Raw genomic sequence first — 15492 nt, 5'->3', positions numbered from 1 at the left:
GGGCAGGCTCTGTTTGTGTCACCAAGAGTGAGGCTGAGTTCCAAAGGCCTTTCATAGGACTGATGAAGACTAAACAAATCTGGAGTGAACAAACATATTCGAGTAGGTTGGCCATGGGCAGGTGTACTGGCTGTGAGGCTGGGGAGCTCACCAACATTGTGTTTGATGGCATCAACCCCATGGATGTCAGAGCAGGTGATGGCCTGATCACGGTATTCTGTGGCTTTCAACTGGCTGATGTAGGAAGCCTGTGAGCACTGCAGTAGGGTACAGGCTGAGTCTGGGCCCATGGCATGCCCAAGGAGGTTCACCTGGCAGCAGTGGGCCTCAAGCTTGCACCCTCCTTCCCCTATAGATTCCTGCACTCGCCGTGGAGATGCCTGGTTCAGCAGATATCTCAGGGCTAAACCTGCAGTTTGGGGCATTGCAGTTCGGCTCTGAGCCCGTGCTCTCAGAGTATGAGTCAACGCCAGTGACGAGTGCTTCGGCAAGCCAGTCTCAGAGCAGCCTCTTCACCAGCACTGCGAGGTGAGGCTGGGTTGTGCTGCAAAGTGCTGTGTCCTGGGAGGAAGGCACTTTGGGAGGCAGGCGGGTAGTAGTGCAGCTGCTGGCCTGGTATTTTTGGCCGGGGCTGAGTGGGCAACTTGCAGGCAGCCTCCACTTGTCTTGCTGGGGGGTGAGGAGAGGAGTAGCCAGGGGGAGTGAGGGGTGCTGGGAGCTGCCTTAGTGCCTAGGTGACCTGTGTAGATGAGCAGTGATCCCAGGTGCTGGGAAGCAACTGGCAGGGGGGTTGCTGTTGAGCCCGTTGTTGTACTGCATACCAGTAGACCCTTTCTGACTCTACTCCATAGCCAGAAAGGGGGGACAGCGTATGCAACAGGAAACAGCTTGAGCGCCAGCAGACTCCTTCAGGCCACTTGTGCCTACTTGGCCTGCAGTGCTTGAACAGAGATCAAGATGGGGGCAGACTTTCTGCAACCTTTGCAGTGAAGAGTGGGGAGTCTCACCACAAGCGCCCCTTGTTTCTCTTCCTCTCCCACTTTGGCTTCCTTGGCTTGCTGAGGTCTAAGAAGGATGGGGTGGACAGGGAAAGCTGTGGTCTGGACTGGTCAGTAGCTCCCTGCAAGGCTGCTTGGGTGAGACCCTAAACTCTTTTCATTCTTTGTAGTGAATCTTCGTCCACGATTTCGTCCAATCAAAGCCAGGAGTCTGGTTACCAGAGCGGCACAATACCGACAGCAACATATACCTCCCAGAACAGCGCTCAGGGACCACTGTATGAACAGAGATCCACCCAGACCAGGCGATACCCAAACTCCATCTCCTCCTCGCCCCAGAAAGACCTGACCCAGGCCAAGGTACGGCGATGGCCCTGCCTTCTGCCTGGAGGAGCAGCTGCATCTACTCTTGCCAGTGGTGCTGCTCTCAATTTTGGCAGAATGTGTACAGCAAGAGGGCCCACTGTTAGCCTGTGGAACTCACTGTCCCGGGGGTGGGAAGGCCCTGAGCAGGAAGGGTCAGAAGCAGTCGGAAACTCATATGCATCATGATTGTCAGTTGGAATGAAGACTGGTAGTGTCGATGCTGGGCAAGAGTACCAGCCTCCTGCTCAGCACTTGAGGAAGAAGGGTTGAGAACAGATTTGTCAGAAGAGGGAGCAGATGCCATACCGAACTCTCCTTTTCTCTTCCAGAATGGTTTCAGCTCTGTACAGCCCACGCAGCTACAAACCGCACAGGCCATTGAAGGTGAGGATCTCAGTGACACGTGAGGTGCCTGCTCTCTCCAAGCACAGGAGTGTTGGGTTCTGAGGGAGGGTGAGCAGCAGCTGCCTTGACAAGGTGACCAGGGCTGCTGGAATGTTCTCGCCTAGCTGGGCAGTCTCTGCTGCTACTTCATTTGCTTACCCAAAAGCATTCAGCTTTTTGATAACTTGTCTGTGGTCCTCTGGGTGAGTCCTGTAACATCTGTGCCTCCTTTGCCGTCTCCCAGTTGGGAATGATAGTACTCTTCAGCTGTCAGGCAGCGGGTTGGCAGCACAGCTTGGCCCCATCCCATCTCTCCCATCCCCTAGTCCAGAGGTTCTCAACCTTTGGTACCTTATGTATCCCCTGCCAATCGATGCAGCAGAAGTGCCGCTGTGGCACTTCCAGTTTTGCTGCTGCGAGCTGAGTCCCACTTTTTCCACTGTGGCCTGGGGCAAAGCAGCCTGCGTGGGGCCTCCCTCCCGTATCCCCCAGCACTGACATTGAGGAGTGAAAGGCCCGGTGCACCAGACACAGTGGGAGGGGCAACAGCTGGAACAACTGGCCCGAGCAGGCAAAGACCAAAACTCAGTACCCGTGTACCCCCTGCATGTCTCATGTACCGCCAGGGGTACACGTACCACAGGTTGAGAAACACTGCCCTAGCCTGTGCATATCCACTGGTATCAGTTGTTGTCTCTCCTCTGAGGGCTGGTTGGGAAGGGTTCATGTTTGCAGTTACATGCTGATGTTACTGCGGGCCCTGAGGAGCCCCTTAACCAAAGCAGTTTGTTCCCAGGTGCTACAGGGCCTGCAGCGAAGTCAGATTCTCCCTCTGCCCCCAACATCGCGCCTCTCAGTGACGCTGTCTCTGCATCATCTCTGCTGACAACATCCAGCCAGCACTCGGCAGCCCTGGGCAGCCTGAGCCACAGCGAGGAGCTCCCCAGCACGACCACCACCCAGCTCAGCAGGTGAGCTTGGTGGGGCAGACCAGGGAGACCCAGCTGGGTTCCACTCCCTTCCTTGGGCAAGGGAGACCCTGGTACCTGTTACTTGCTACTGCAGCCTCCCCTTGTAGTGGGGACCCCAGGAGCTCTGTTCAGATGTCATATATGAGTGTTTTAGTTTGGGCCATCTCCTGCCCAAGCAAGGCAATGAGTCAGGGAACGTCTCTGGAGAGAAGTGTCTGGTGCTCTCTGCTTGCCTAGGAAGCTGCCTCAGCCTTGGCTCCAGTCCTGGGCTGGTCATCCCTTCCCTTCCCATCCTGTCCTATTGGCTTGGTGGGGACACCCAAGCACAGCTGCATCTGTCAGTTGGCGCTTCCCACAGGGGAAGGGCAATCTACATCCTGCCAGGTAGCAGAGCTGTGAGGGTGTTGTGCTGACTCAGGTGGGCCATGGGGTGCACTGCCATTCCCTCAACTCTGCTGGCTTCATGGTTTTTCTTCTCTCCCTGCAGCACGTTACCCACGCAGCAGAACAGCCTCTCCTCATCAACATCCTCTGGGCGCACATCCACGTCCACTCTTCTGGTAAGTGTGCGGGCTGCCGAGTGGACCCATCAGGGTGCCAAGTGCCACTGCTCCAGTTGCTAGGCTGAGGCTGCTCGCGGCATGCCAACAACTCTTTAGCTTGCTGTAGCTATTGAGGGAAGAGTGTGTGCCGCAGAACAATATGGAGATGCAACCAGATGCAGTCAGACCAGGCTGGTGGCTGACTGAACTGCACTACTTCGACATGCCTGTGACTGGAAGTGCTGGGATGGGAAGTGGAGTGTTAGTCTTCAGCATCCCCTCGGACACCACTCTCCACAGGTTGCACTGTAGCTGCTCTTGGCTTGTGTCAACAACCTGCCATGGGCGAGGATCATTTGGTTCTGTGTTCATGCAGATGGGAGAGGTGGGATGCTGGGATGGGCATTGGAAGAGTCAGGAGTTCTGGCTGTGATCAGGGGGTGGGGCTTCACCCCAGGGCATGTTCTGCGAGTGGTTCCTCTCTTGGTCCTTTCCTAATGTCTCGCTCCCTGTATTCTTCCATGCCTGAACTTTCCAAACCCTGGGGCATCTTTATTCTGTTTACTGACACGACAGGATTCCTGTGTTAGGCTGAATTGAGGGGGAGGGGAGTGGGGCCTTTGGTTTCAAAACCTGTCAGGTGGCCAATTCCCTAGTAGTTGTAAAGCTGCAGCAGCCACGTTACTGATGACCTTGGCCCTCTGCCTGACTGCATGGGGCATCTGCCTGGGAGCTGGCTCTTGAGATGGGTAACTGTGTACAGAGCAAAGCAGCAGCATGCTTCCCATGTCTCTTGGGTGCCTTTAAAATAGGCTTCCCTTCCATCTGCCATGTACGCTTGCTCCTAGGCCTATTTGGTATGAGCTGGTAGGTTTGATGCCACTCAGTTGCTGTGCTAGACGTCCTGAGCAGGCCTATCTACCTGCTACTGCACAGTGCTTTCTGGATAGCAGAAGATGTGCCTGAGCCTGGTCTGTTTAAGAAAGTGTAGAGGCTGGAGGCAGAGCTGGGAGCCCGGTGCAGGAGCAGGTCACTGCCCAGGCTCAATAGCCAGGCTTGCAGCAAGCAGCTGGGAAGCTCCGGGTGTGCCTGTGGGTCCCAGGAGGTGATGCAGATGGCTTGGCCCCAATGCCTCCCATTCTCTTCCCTCCATTAGCACACAAGTGTGGAGAATGAAGCGAGCCTCCATTCTGCTGCTAGCACTTTCTCCACCTCCTCCAGCACGGTCTCGGCTGCCCCGCCTGTGGTCAGTGTCTCCTCCAGCCTTGGCAGCGTCAGCAGCCTGGGGCTCAGCCTTGGCAGCAACTCCACAGTGACGGCCTCAACGCGCAGCTCAGTTGCAACGACATCAGGTACTTCCCGGTATGGAGCAGGTACAGGCTGGAGCTGTGGTGGGGGCTCTTCAGTTCACCATATCTTCTGTTCTCCTTCAGGAAAAGCCCCTCCCAACCTCCCTCCTGGAGTCCCACCGCTGTTGCCTAATCCCTACATCATGGCTCCAGGCCTGTTACATGCCTATCCGGTGAGTAGGGCAGCAGCTAGCTCACTGCAGAGTCGCAGCATGCCAGTAGATCCTTCCTAGCTCTCTCCCTGGCTAGGAGGGAGGGACAGCGCATGCTAGAAGAATCAGAGTCATACCAGATGCAGTCAAGCAGACTCCTCCTGGTTGACCTTGCAACATCAGACTCTAACAAGCCTGGAATGTGGGGCTGCCTTGGGTTGTGAGTCGGGGCTCCCCTGCTCAGTAAATCCCATGTAGCGTGAGGCAGAGCAGTGCCTTTGTGCACCTGGGGCAGGTGCTGCACTGCATGCATGACATGGGCTTGTAGCCAAGTCATTGCAGTGCAGCTGTGAGAGGCTGTGGAGATTCTCCTGCCTGCTTCTTCATGAAGAGGAGTAGTAGCAGCCCAAGACCAGAGTACCATCATCAAGGGGCAGGGTTTGGAGCAGAGCTAGCAACACAGCAGGTTAAAGGCAAATGAGTGATCTGTGGCAGGCATTGAGACTAGGGCACATCACGGAGCTTTCTCCTGGTGGCAGAGAAGGCAGGAGGAGCCTGCAGGTTCCAGCTGCAGCAGCTGTCCTGGAGAAGTCTCTGGTTGGCACAGGTGCCTTTTATAGAGACAGTTGAAAAGATACTGTGGCCTGTAGGCTCAGCTTCCTCCATGCCATGCCCTCTTGCCCTCTGGTTATGAAAGCCCATCTCCCCCAAGAACCGAGGATCTTAGCCAGACAGCGTACCTCTGTCTGCATAGCAGAGTGGTGCAAGGGGCCCAGTGCTGTGAGCTGCAGACATGTTGGTGCCTGTACATTCCCATGCCAAAGCAAGTTTTCTTAGTCTCACCTTCCAGCAGAGAAATACAGGGTTTTTTCCAGGTTCCCAGGTGGTCCCTGAGATTCACTGTTCAGTCAACTAGCGCGTAGCCTAAGCTTGCTCAGATCTGCCTCCGTTACCATGATAATGGGGCAGTTGGACCTGCACGATCAACATCCCTAATGCAATCTCCTCCTTTCCCAGCCACAAGTGTATGGGTATGACGACTTGCAAATGCTTCAGACGAGATTCCCGCTGGTGAGTCCATGCCTCTGGGGAATGCCTTGCCGTTAGCATGCTAGCGTAGGAGGCTTATGTGGGTCCAGTGTGGGGCATGTGTTAGGTTGCAAATGGTTTTGCTCCTCCCTGTGTTCTGTCACTTCGGATCACTTGGGAACCGGTACATTCAGGCAGCAGTGGTGTTGGGGGTGAAGAGCATGTGAAACGTGTGTTGCACAGCAAGCAGGAGGCTCTGTTCTTTGCTGGTGGGATGTCAAGTTCCTGCAGACATGGAGGGTTCCTATCTTCTGCAGATAAGCTGGCTATGATTCTGGGTGGGGGCTGCTTTTGTCTAGGAAGGTGGGCTGCAGTCCTGTGGCTGAGCCTGCGAGTCAGTTCTGGCCCTGTGAGGTGTGTGCATGGCAGTAGACCCTCTCTAGCTTTTCTCGTGGCTAGACAGGGGGGATGGTCATGCAACAAAAACTCGGAGTCTCTATCAGATTAAATCAGCCTGCCTCTGGCTGATTGAACTGCATTGCTCCAACATGCTGTCACACGCTGCCCTCCAGGGGGCCTGTCCTCACGGTGGCAAACGCAGCTTGCTGAGTCTTCCCTCCGTCTGCCTTCCAGGATTACTACAGCATCCCATTCCCCACGCCCACCACCCCGCTGACGGGAAGAGATGGCAGCCTGAGCAGCAACCCGTACTCTGGTAGGAGCTTGTTCCAGCGTGAGCTTGGCAGGGCTACTGGGGCTTGAAGCAGAGCTTTGTGTGGGAACCCGTGGCCAGAGAGCCACGCCGTGGGAGCTGGAATGCACTAGTTGTGTCGCATTCAACAGGGCAGGCTCCAAGGGAGGCATCATGTTTCCTATGCTTCCGAAGGCACTGCTGCTTGTGCCCCTGGGAATTGAGCCAGCAAAGCCCTCAGTTTGCAGCTCTTTCCAGCTTCGTAGCTTTTATCTCTGTCAGAGCCCCATTGAGGGGTGTGACTGGGTCAGGCACTTCCGTGTTGGAGCAGCATGAGCAAGGGGCAGAGTAACCAAGCTAAGGGACGGCTGGGCTGAGTGTAGTAGCAGGTCAGGGAGTGCTGCACTGTGTTCAGGCTCAACCCCTAAGAGAATGCGGTGTTGGGTCATGGAACAGTAGGGAGGGGAATGGGGACTGGACAGTGTGTTCTGAATCCTGACTGGCCACATACCGGCTAGTGCCCCGGATGCTGGGATCGGCCTCTGCCCTGAAAGGTGCTTTGTAGCCTGACCTCTGACATAGAGCCCAGGCCTGAGGCCCCATGTGCTACTTGTTTCTTTCCTTCCCCTTCTTCAGCTTGGGGCTGCTTTGTGCACAGTACCTCGGCCCAGCATGCTGCCTTGGCACCCAGGCCAGACCACAGTGTTCCCACGTGTGTTTTATTTGCCAAGCTCGCCTTGGCACCCAGAATTAGCAGTTGCAGCTGTCCCAGCCAGGCTGCATTGCTGAGATCGTGCAGAGGAAGTCGCTGTCTTACTGTGCCACGCTGAATGGGGAGCATGTTCCCATGAAAGAGCCAGGCAGGTGCTTGCAAAGAAAGGCGAGCAGCAGCTTTCCAGCCTGTGCCCGGATGCCAGGGCCAGCTGCTGGCTAGGGAAGAGGAAGTGACAGTTCTGAGCATTTTCTGCAGCCCCTGGGCCCTGCAGGGGCACTTGGTTGTGTGCCATGGGGGGGGAGAGGGGGTTGTGAGCAGAGCTGCAGAAAGGAGTTATTCACAGCGCCCTCAGCTGGCAAAGCTCTGACTCCTGTGATCTGAGTTTTTGCTGGGCCCCTCGCCTTGGGAGGAGAGGACGGCTGCTGCTTTCATCCAGTCGTCAAGGAAGGCCATTCTGAAATCGCTGAGTTCAAGGACATGGCTCACAAGGACATAGTGCTCCCAGGCTCATGCTGCTGACAGGGCTGGCTAGAACCTCCCAGACTGGCAGTGCTAGGCTTCATCTGCCCTCTGTCCACAGTGTACCATCCAGCTGCTCTTGGCTAGAGCCCTCAGCCCTAGGGAACATGACACCTGTTTGCAAAGCTTTTGGGAATCGCTGGGTGGGACACGTGAGGCACAGCTGACTCCATAACCCTGCCCCTGTCCCTAGGCCGGTTTGCGCATTCCCACCTGTCTCCCTCCATCCTCCCACTTCAGGTGACCTCACAAAGTTCGGCCGAGGTGATGCCTCCTCCCCTGCTCCGGCAACGACCCTCGCGCAGCCTCAGCAGAGCCAGACGCAGACACACCACACCACGCAGCAGACATTCCTGAACCCAGCCCTGCCTCCTGGCTACAGTTACACCAGTCTGCCATATTACACAGGGGTCCCTGGGCTCCCCAGCACCTTCCAGTACGGGCCTGCCGTGTTCCCTGTGAGTGTCCCCCTGCGCCATGGGCTTCAGGGTGGTAGCCCTGGGCAGTCTAGTGCTCACTGGCCCGGCCCGCTCCTTTCTCCAGGTTGCTCCTACCTCTTCCAAGCAGCATGGTGTGAATGTCAGCGTGAATGCATCAGCAACCCCGTTCCAGCAGCCCAGCGGCTACGGCTCCCATGGATACAACACTGGTAAGGCTGGGCTGGATGGATCGCTCCCTGTCACCTGTGACCAGCTAAGCCTGCAACACTCTGCCAGTGTGCTGGGCCTGGTGTGCTGCTTGCTGCTGGAAGAGAAATCTCAGCCTGTCTGAGGGGTTGTGCCTCTGCAGAGCTGGTTTCCTTCCTACCAGCCTGCGAGCAGGGCCAGGGAAGTTGGTCAGCACCAGCTCTGGGTTGAGCTAGTGAGCTTCACCCCTCTCAGCTCCCATAGTGTGGGCTGCACTGCATCTTGCATGGCTTGCACAGGTGGGAACTTGTGGCTCCTGACTGACCCTCCCTTGGCATCCTTCATCCCCAGGTGTATCGGTGACATCAAGTAACACAGGAGTACCAGACATCTCGGGCTCAGTCTACTCCAAAACTCAGGTTGGTTTCTTTTCTCTGAACTCTGGGTGGATGGGAGGTATGTGGGTATGATCTGTGGTGGGGGCAGGGGGCTCTCCTGCCCTTGGCAGGGGCCAGACCCATAAGATTCTGCAGGGAGATGGTGTATTTGGCCCTGGGAAGGGCTGGCAGATTTCTGCCCTCTGAGCCAGGCAGCACAAAGGGGCCAGGGCATGGGTGTCTCTCCCTCCCTCCCTCCACCACTCTGTCTCTGGCACTGCCACATGTCCTGTGGGCTGGGGCGGCATTGCCGTGTGCAAGTGGACAGCTAGAGCAGCACGCTGGGCCAGCCATGCCTCACATGCCTGCTGGCTTCTTATTAACAGCAGTCCTTTGAGAAGCAGGGATTTCACACTGGAACCCCAGCAGCCTCCTTCAACTTGCCTTCGGCGCTGGGCAGCAGCGGCCCCATCAACCCTGCCACGGCTGCGGCATACCCACCGGCCCCCTTCATGCACATCCTGACCCCACATCAGCAGCCCCACTCACAGATCCTCCACCACCACCTGCAGCAGGATGGGCAGGTAAGCACCCCACTCGTGCCGGGTTATTTCCTAGGGCTCTTGCTCCCTGGCCCCCTCCTGCTCGCACCCCACAGCGGACACATGCAGACACGCGGCGACACGCACATACTCTCACTCATGCCTGCATGTACACGCCCGGCCTGAGAGGAGGAGGTGAGGAGGGCCCGGGGCACTCTCCACCAGGGGCTCGGCGCCGCCCTGTTGCTGCTGGGCTGTACCAGGTCCGTTCGGCCGGCACCCCCTCCCCTGCAAACATACCTGGTATGGCCTGACCTCCCTGTTCCCGGGAGGGGCGGCGTCACAGGCTGGCAGTGAAGGGGTCAATCGCCACCTGCCATGAGCCCGCCGTAGCTTTCAGGTCTAACCGTGGATTTCTATTGTCATAGTTTGTCCCTTTATTTTACATATCCCGGTACTGCAACAGCTTCCATATTTGCAGATGATACTGTGCTGCCAACGCCAGCAGGAAGACCAGGTAATGAACCTCTGAATGATACTGCCTCATGCCCACCCGCGCTGCCCCGGGGTCTCGCCCCTGCGCCCAGGCCCTCCTCCGCCCCCACCTTAGCCCCAGCCCGCAGCATCCAGCCAGGCAAGGAGGGAGGCAGCAGCCAGGATGTGCACACACACACCCGCGCGCGCACACACCCCCGTGCTCACCTCCCCGCTGGTGCTGGAAGCATTACTGGTCTGGTGTACGATGGTAGAGCGGCTCGTGTGGAAGGAGACTGGGGTAGGAGGTGGGGCAGCGTCTGGTGTGGGTCTTCTGACAAATGAGGCGTTGCTCGTTGCTGACATGGGCAGGAAGCCACCTTCTCCCTGGGCTCAAGTGGCACCAGTGGAGCTGGCACTGGCCACAGCAGTTCGGTGGCAGCCGTGGAGTACAGAGCGGAGCTGCGGTCTGGCATGGCCTTGTGGGCCTGTGGTGTCAACGCGGGATGGCTTGGCTCCTGGGACTGAGGCTCTGTCTTCCTTTGGAGGCTGCACCACACCACGCTGGCCAGGCACGGGACCCCGGGGCTCAGAGGCACCTGCTGCCCTCAGTAACGATCCACATTGCCCCAACAGAGTGGCACCGGACAGCGCAGCCAGGGCAGCTCCATCCCCCAGAAGTCCCAGGCCAACAAGTCCACCTACAACAGCTACAACTGGGGTGCCAACTGAGCCACCGCCAAGAGCAACAACCCAACCTGCCACCCCAGGACCCCAGGGAGAAGCGTGCGCCACCCGTGTCCCAGTTGTCTGGGCCGTGCTGGGCTCTGCATCGTGTCTGTTTGCAGCCACCTTTCCTGTTATATGTAATATAGAATTTGTATTTTTTTTCTCTCTCTGCATTCGGATTCTGAACCGTTTGCCGTAGGGGCCTCTCTTGGTTTTTACTCCTTGCTCCCTGCCCACCACCCTGCGCCCCCAACCCCGCCGGAGCCCAAGGAGTGGAAGGCTGCCAGCCCGCCTACAGCAAACCCCTTTACTATTAGGAATAAGAACAGTAATTGATATGAACAGCATTGTAAGATGAATTAGTTGAAGTGTTTTTGTACCGTGTTCCAAATTCAATGGATAAATGTGTCTTGTATATAAAAACGAAAACCCCACGCCGTCCTCTGGGTCTCATTTCCACAGCTGCTGGGGAGCTGGGCAGAGCTACCCTGACTTTTGGTCCTGTTCCCACCCCCCCTGCCTGTCCCCTCCCCCTCCTGCTGCAGTAAGTATATTTTGCTTTCCCTTTTTTGGGGGGGGGAAGAGGGGGGTTTCTATGCAGTTGATTTTTGTATTTTTCAGTTCCACCTAATCCCTTCAGTAAGCCCCCCAATGGGTCAATTACTAAAAAGAATAAAGGTCACCAAGTGCTGTGTGTATTTTTTAATACCGACATCCTGAGCCTGCTTCCATGTCCTGGCACAGGGTATCGGAGTGCAGGAAGGGGCATGAGGTCAGCTTGCCCATGCCTGGGGCCAAGGGAATGCTAGCAGGGTTGATCCTCGGAGCTGATCCCCTCCCTGCTGAGTCTGGGGTGTGTTTTGATTTTTTTTTTAGCTCCTAGCTCTACATCACATCTGGCTCCTCCCTCTAGGGGCTCCAAGCAGCTTCAGTTCCCTGATGCTGGCTTAGCGGGCCCAGTACCCCTGTGCAACTGATGCCCAGTCTAGGGCTGGCTGCCTGTCTGACCCACAGGCTCAGCTCAGGGAAGGAGCCTGGTACCTTCTCTCTTCTCCAGCAGGCTGGCAGGGGAGGGCCTGGTCCTGCAGTGCCCCAGCCACCATCCCTAGTTCTGCCAGGCCTTTGGTCCCAGCCCTGGCAGCCCTTGTTCTTCTGGGCACAATGCTGGAATTTGCTGTGGGGTGTTGCCATTGTATGGTGCAGAACAGACTTCGAAGTCCAGGCAATGCCCCCTTTGCCCTACCTCCCACCCCCCGTGATTGCTCTGTCTGGCAGAAGAGGTACAAACTTTCAGCTCGGGCTTGGGTGGAAGGTGCTGCCATCTCTGGAGTGAGGTGGACTCTGGCCGTGCCATGGTGACCCACATCCCCTATGGGCTTTATTTTGCTCCCCTGGTGCAGGTCAGGTAGTAGCAGCAGTAGCCCTGTAGGACCAGGGAGCCCTGGGCAAGCAGGACTCAACCCCTTTGGTTGCCCTGTTGCTTTCCAGGGCATGTGGACAAGGAGCTGAGCTCTGCTCCGTGCACAGTGGCCCCAGGGTAGGAGGGCTGGGGGAAGGAGCGTGGGGTGGTGGCTGAGGCTGCATCCAGTACAGACCTTGGCCCTTGCCTCAGCCCCTTGCTTGCCCCCCTAGCTCTGTGCAGCAAAAGGAAGTGGCAGCTGTAGCCACCAGCTGCACTCCCCGGGCCCAGCGGAAACAGTGGGGCAGGAAGCTGCCTTGGCGCCTTTTTTAGCTGCCTGTAGGCGCCCGCTGCAGAGGCCCCCTTCCGGCTCCCTGCTTAGGAGACGAGCCCCGTCTGGCTGCAGGTGCACTGTGCCCCCTGGGCATCCCTGCACCACCCTGCTCACCACAGGGCCAGGGGCCAGGTAGGACCTGCCTGGTAGGTGCTGGGGGGCGGGGCACTTCAAGGGATGTTGCACCCCTTCCCCGGCACCAGCCCCTTCCCCACAAGGCAGCCTGATGCACCCACCCAGGCTGTGCTCCCGGAGGTGGATCCTGGCTAAAAGCCTCCAGATATGGCACATCCTGCTGCTCCCCAGTTGCCGCTGGCTCCCACCAGCAACTTGGCGCTTCCATTCTGGGCCCTGGCCCATAAAGCCCCAGCTTCCCTGCTTCATGACCTGCAGGTCCCCTTGGCTACCAGGTTATGCCCCAGCGGTGCCTGCATGTCCCGTTGTCTCAGCCGGGCCTGCAGGCACAGACACAGTTGACTGGTGAGATGTGGCAGGCGGGAACAGGGCCCTGGCTCCCAGTCCTGCGTAGCCAGTGCTGGGGCTGCCAGCTCTGCCCTGGGGATTTGTAAGTAGCAAAAACTCACAGGGCGGCTGGGCCTTGGCCTTGCTGGGAGCCTGAAGATGCTTCAGGAAAGGGCTGGTCTCTTGTGCCATAGCCTCCCATGCTGAGGCCTGAACACCTGAAATAACTTGCCCACCTCATCGTGACAGGTTGGGACACGAGCAGGGGGCGGCAGCCGCAGCAGGCCTTGGAGCCGGATCCAGCTGCCGACGCAATCTGTGCTGTGTTCCAACAGGCAGGGAGGAAGAGGCAGTGGCCCCTGCCGACCACCCCAGGATGGATGTGGGAGCAGCTGCCAGAGGGAACTGAAGGCATCAGTGGAGCCAGAGACCCGCTTGGCTCATAAAACCTACACGTGACCCAGTGGCATAACCTACCGCAGCAGGAATGCAGTCACCTGCCCACCCACGAGCCCGGAGCTGTGAGATCCCGTGGGGGCCAGACCCCACCCGGCACTTCTCTGTGAGGCCACTGCAGGCGCCCACGGTCCCCCGGCACCGCGGCCTGCAGGAGCTGGTCCGACTCTTTGAGCAGGGCACGGCCACAGAGAGCAGGCTCGAGGCTCCCCACAGAGCCCAGACCAGACTGCAGAACAGGGGTCATTCCCCCGGCCTGGGTGACAGCCGGGCAGAACCTCCCAGGGGAACGCGGCCTCCCCTGAACCAGGTGCCCACAGGGCAGGGGGGCCCTGGCACCCAGCCCGGCTGCTCTGTCAGGGAGCAGGTTCAGGCCTTTGAGCTGCGTTTTGGGCCCCCGCAGGCCCCCTGCATAGCTGCAGCCCCCCACAGCAGAAGCAGGCAGGGGGGAGGCCCAGGGCCAGCCAGAGCCCACCAGAGTGGGTGCAGGGAACAGGAGCCTCGGCCCTTGTGGAGAGGGGGGCAGCTCCCAGGACCCTCAGCCCCCAGGCAGCCACAGCTAGGCAGCTTGGGGGCCAGCAGAGACCTGAGCCTGACAGCAGCCAGGGCAGGAGCCAACCCAGGGGGGAGGGCCCAATCGGCTCCCTGGGGGCTGCCCCAGGCCCCCTCCACTCCCTTCACTCTGCAACTGGGGCAGGTGGGCAGCCCCCAGGCAGCTCTGGAGCTCAGCACTGGTACAGAAGTAGGGGCCTCCAGGGAGGAGCAACTGCGAGGCCTAGCTGCCAGGGTACCCCGCTGCTCCCCGGCACCCTCAAGCCCAGTGGCCCTACATCCCTGGGGGCCCCCCCGGAGTTGCTTGGCCCAGCCGGGCCCCTTCACATCTTCCCCAATCCCCACCCGGCTGCCCCCAGATACTGCCATCCCCAGGCACCGGGACCTGGGGCTGCTTGCTGCTGCCCATTGTAGCCTGGGGGAGTCCGACAGGGAGGACTCCGACACATCGGTGCCAGATGGGCAAGGCCAACATGACCACAGGAGCTTCACCCTCAGGTGGGCCAGGGCCAGGGCTGATGTGTGAGCAGGCCCATGGGGCTAGCCTGGGGCAGGTGTCACCCACGGGCCAGTTCAGGGTCTTCTCTTCTCACTCTTGCAGGGGCCCTGCAGGGAAGGGAGGGGCAATCTGGGCTGGGCAGAGCTCAGAGAGGCCCTGTACTGATCCTGGGAATAGAAAGAGGGCGGGATCAGTGCCTGGCTGCTCAGGGGTCGGGTGAGCACTTGGTGCAGATGTGTAACCTCGGTGCATTGGTGTTGGGCTGCGGGGAAGAGGGGGTGGGGCAGGGCCTGGGTCATGGGGGTACTGCCATGACCTGTGTCCCTCCCCACGCTCAGCCTGGCCGAGCTGTGGGACTGGGGCTTGCACAGGAAGGAGGCTCCGCAGGATGAGGGTGCCAGGGCCAAGAACTGCTCAGCGCTGCTGAACTCCAGCATATCCAGTGCGTCACTGATCCCAGCCACCGACGTGGAGCTGATGCTGGAGGAGGCAAAAAGGCTGGGGGAGGAGACACTGCAGGTACCGAGCCGCTAGCCTGGAGCTCCCTTTTGTGGCTGTGGCCCTGGAAGGTCCCCCAGCCACAGCCCTGACGCATCCCTTCGGCAGCACCTCGAGGACATCCACGTGATCGTGCTGCACAAGGAGGATGGCACCGGGCTTGGCTTCAGCCTTGCAGGAGGCACTGACCAGCACCGGCCGGTGACGGTGAGTGCCAGGGCCCCACGTGCAGCTGGGGGGTGGGGGGCCACCCTGGGCTCTAGGGCCTGAGGCTGCTCCCTGGGTCCCCTCAGATCCACCGTGTCTTCACTGGCGGCCTGGCCGCACGGGACGGTTCCCTGCAGCTGGGCGACGAGGTGCTCTCCATCAACGGGCACCCACTGGGGGGCTGCAGCCACGCGCAGGCGCTGCAAGTGCTGCATGGGGCCCGAGCTGCCCGCCAGGCTGTCGTGGTGCTGCGCAGAGGCAGTGAGGACGTGGCCTCCAAGAGGACCCCTCCATCTGAGCCAGGTAACGGGCAGGTGGGATCCGGGGGGCCGTTCCCTGGAAATGGTGGGTGTCTGACCACCCCCTCTGTCTGTCCTCCCTGTAGAGGAGCCAGCCACAGTGCTGTCAGTGCAGCTGATGAAGGACTCCGGGGGCCTAGGCTTCAGCCTAGCTGGGGGCCGGGGCTCACTGCGCGGGGACCAGCCGCTCACTGTCCAGAGGGTCTTCCTGGGTGAGGCGCATTGGGGGCAGCAGGGGTGACTGGCCAGAGGGGTAGTACCAGATCTGGATGGAGGGCAAGGCAGGGCAGGGCAGGGCAGGATGGGTGCTGGGGCGGGGCCC

The 15492-nt window shown here is 59.1% G+C and overlaps 3 protein-coding genes across 15 annotated transcripts in view; 2 read left to right on the top strand and 1 right to left on the bottom strand.

Moving 5' to 3' along the window:
- The window catches only part of UBAP2L (ubiquitin associated protein 2 like), a 28708-nt gene extending 17810 nt beyond the window's left edge, over window positions 1–10898 (top strand). For 8 of the 12 annotated variants that reach the window (XM_019556799.1, XM_019556798.1, XM_019556796.1 and 5 more), the window contains 15 exons: window positions 356–528; window positions 1169–1358; window positions 1694–1748; window positions 2545–2719; window positions 3207–3279; window positions 4418–4613; window positions 4695–4783; window positions 5780–5833; window positions 6425–6506; window positions 7957–8174; window positions 8260–8365; window positions 8694–8761; window positions 9106–9303; window positions 9728–9778; window positions 10372–10898. In XM_019556799.1, the coding sequence (XP_019412344.1) occupies window positions 356–528; window positions 1169–1358; window positions 1694–1748; window positions 2545–2719; window positions 3207–3279; window positions 4418–4613; window positions 4695–4783; window positions 5780–5833; window positions 6425–6506; window positions 7957–8174; window positions 8260–8365; window positions 8694–8761; window positions 9106–9303; window positions 9728–9778; window positions 10372–10467 (1824 nt within the window). In that variant the 3' untranslated portion in view covers window positions 10468–10898. The remainder of the gene's footprint in view (window positions 1–355; window positions 529–1168; window positions 1359–1693; window positions 1749–2544; window positions 2720–3206; window positions 3280–4417; window positions 4614–4694; window positions 4784–5779; window positions 5834–6424; window positions 6507–7956; window positions 8175–8259; window positions 8366–8693; window positions 8762–9105; window positions 9304–9727; window positions 9779–10371) is intronic. The other 4 variants (XM_019556804.1, XM_019556802.1, XM_019556795.1 and 1 more) reach the window with 2 other exon arrangements.
- LOC109324773 (mothers against decapentaplegic homolog 6-like) overlaps window positions 1–15492 on the bottom strand; it is a 165330-nt gene that overhangs the window by 127583 nt on the left and 22255 nt on the right. The gene's annotated exons all lie outside the window — the stretch shown is intronic.
- On the top strand, window positions 12497–15472 carry LOC109324767 (pro-interleukin-16-like). 2 transcript variants are annotated; one of them, XM_019556813.1, is made up of 5 exons: window positions 12497–14165; window positions 14505–14685; window positions 14773–14871; window positions 14958–15174; window positions 15257–15472. In XM_019556813.1, the coding sequence occupies exons 1-5, from the start codon at window positions 13147–13149 to the stop codon at window positions 15409–15411; spliced, it is 1671 nt and encodes a 556-aa protein (XP_019412358.1). In that variant the 5' UTR covers window positions 12497–13146; the 3' UTR covers window positions 15412–15472. The 2 variants fall into 2 exon arrangements, with proteins under 2 accessions (XP_019412358.1, XP_019412357.1); XM_019556812.1 differs by having other exon boundaries at window positions 14958–15470.

This window comes from Crocodylus porosus, unplaced genomic scaffold (genome assembly GCF_001723895.1).
Source record: "Crocodylus porosus isolate Cpor-Errol unplaced genomic scaffold, CroPor_comp1, whole genome shotgun sequence".
Lineage (NCBI taxonomy): Eukaryota > Metazoa > Chordata > Crocodylia > Crocodylidae > Crocodylus > Crocodylus porosus.
Note: the sequence above shows the minus strand (reverse complement) of the source record. Positions and strands in the feature narration are given on the sequence as shown.

Bases quoted from the DNA above. Each gene is read 5' to 3' on its own strand.
- LOC109324767 (XM_019556812.1), top strand. From the start codon at position 13,147: ATGCAGTCACCTGCCCACCCACGAGCCCGGAGCTGTGAGATCCCGTGG. The intron at 14,166-14,504 runs GTGGGCCAGGGC...CCCCACGCTCAG, and splicing joins CACAGGAGCTTCACCCTCAG to CCTGGCCGAGCTGTGGGACT. The intron at 14,872-14,957 runs GTGAGTGCCAGG...GGGTCCCCTCAG, and splicing joins ACCAGCACCGGCCGGTGACG to ATCCACCGTGTCTTCACTGG.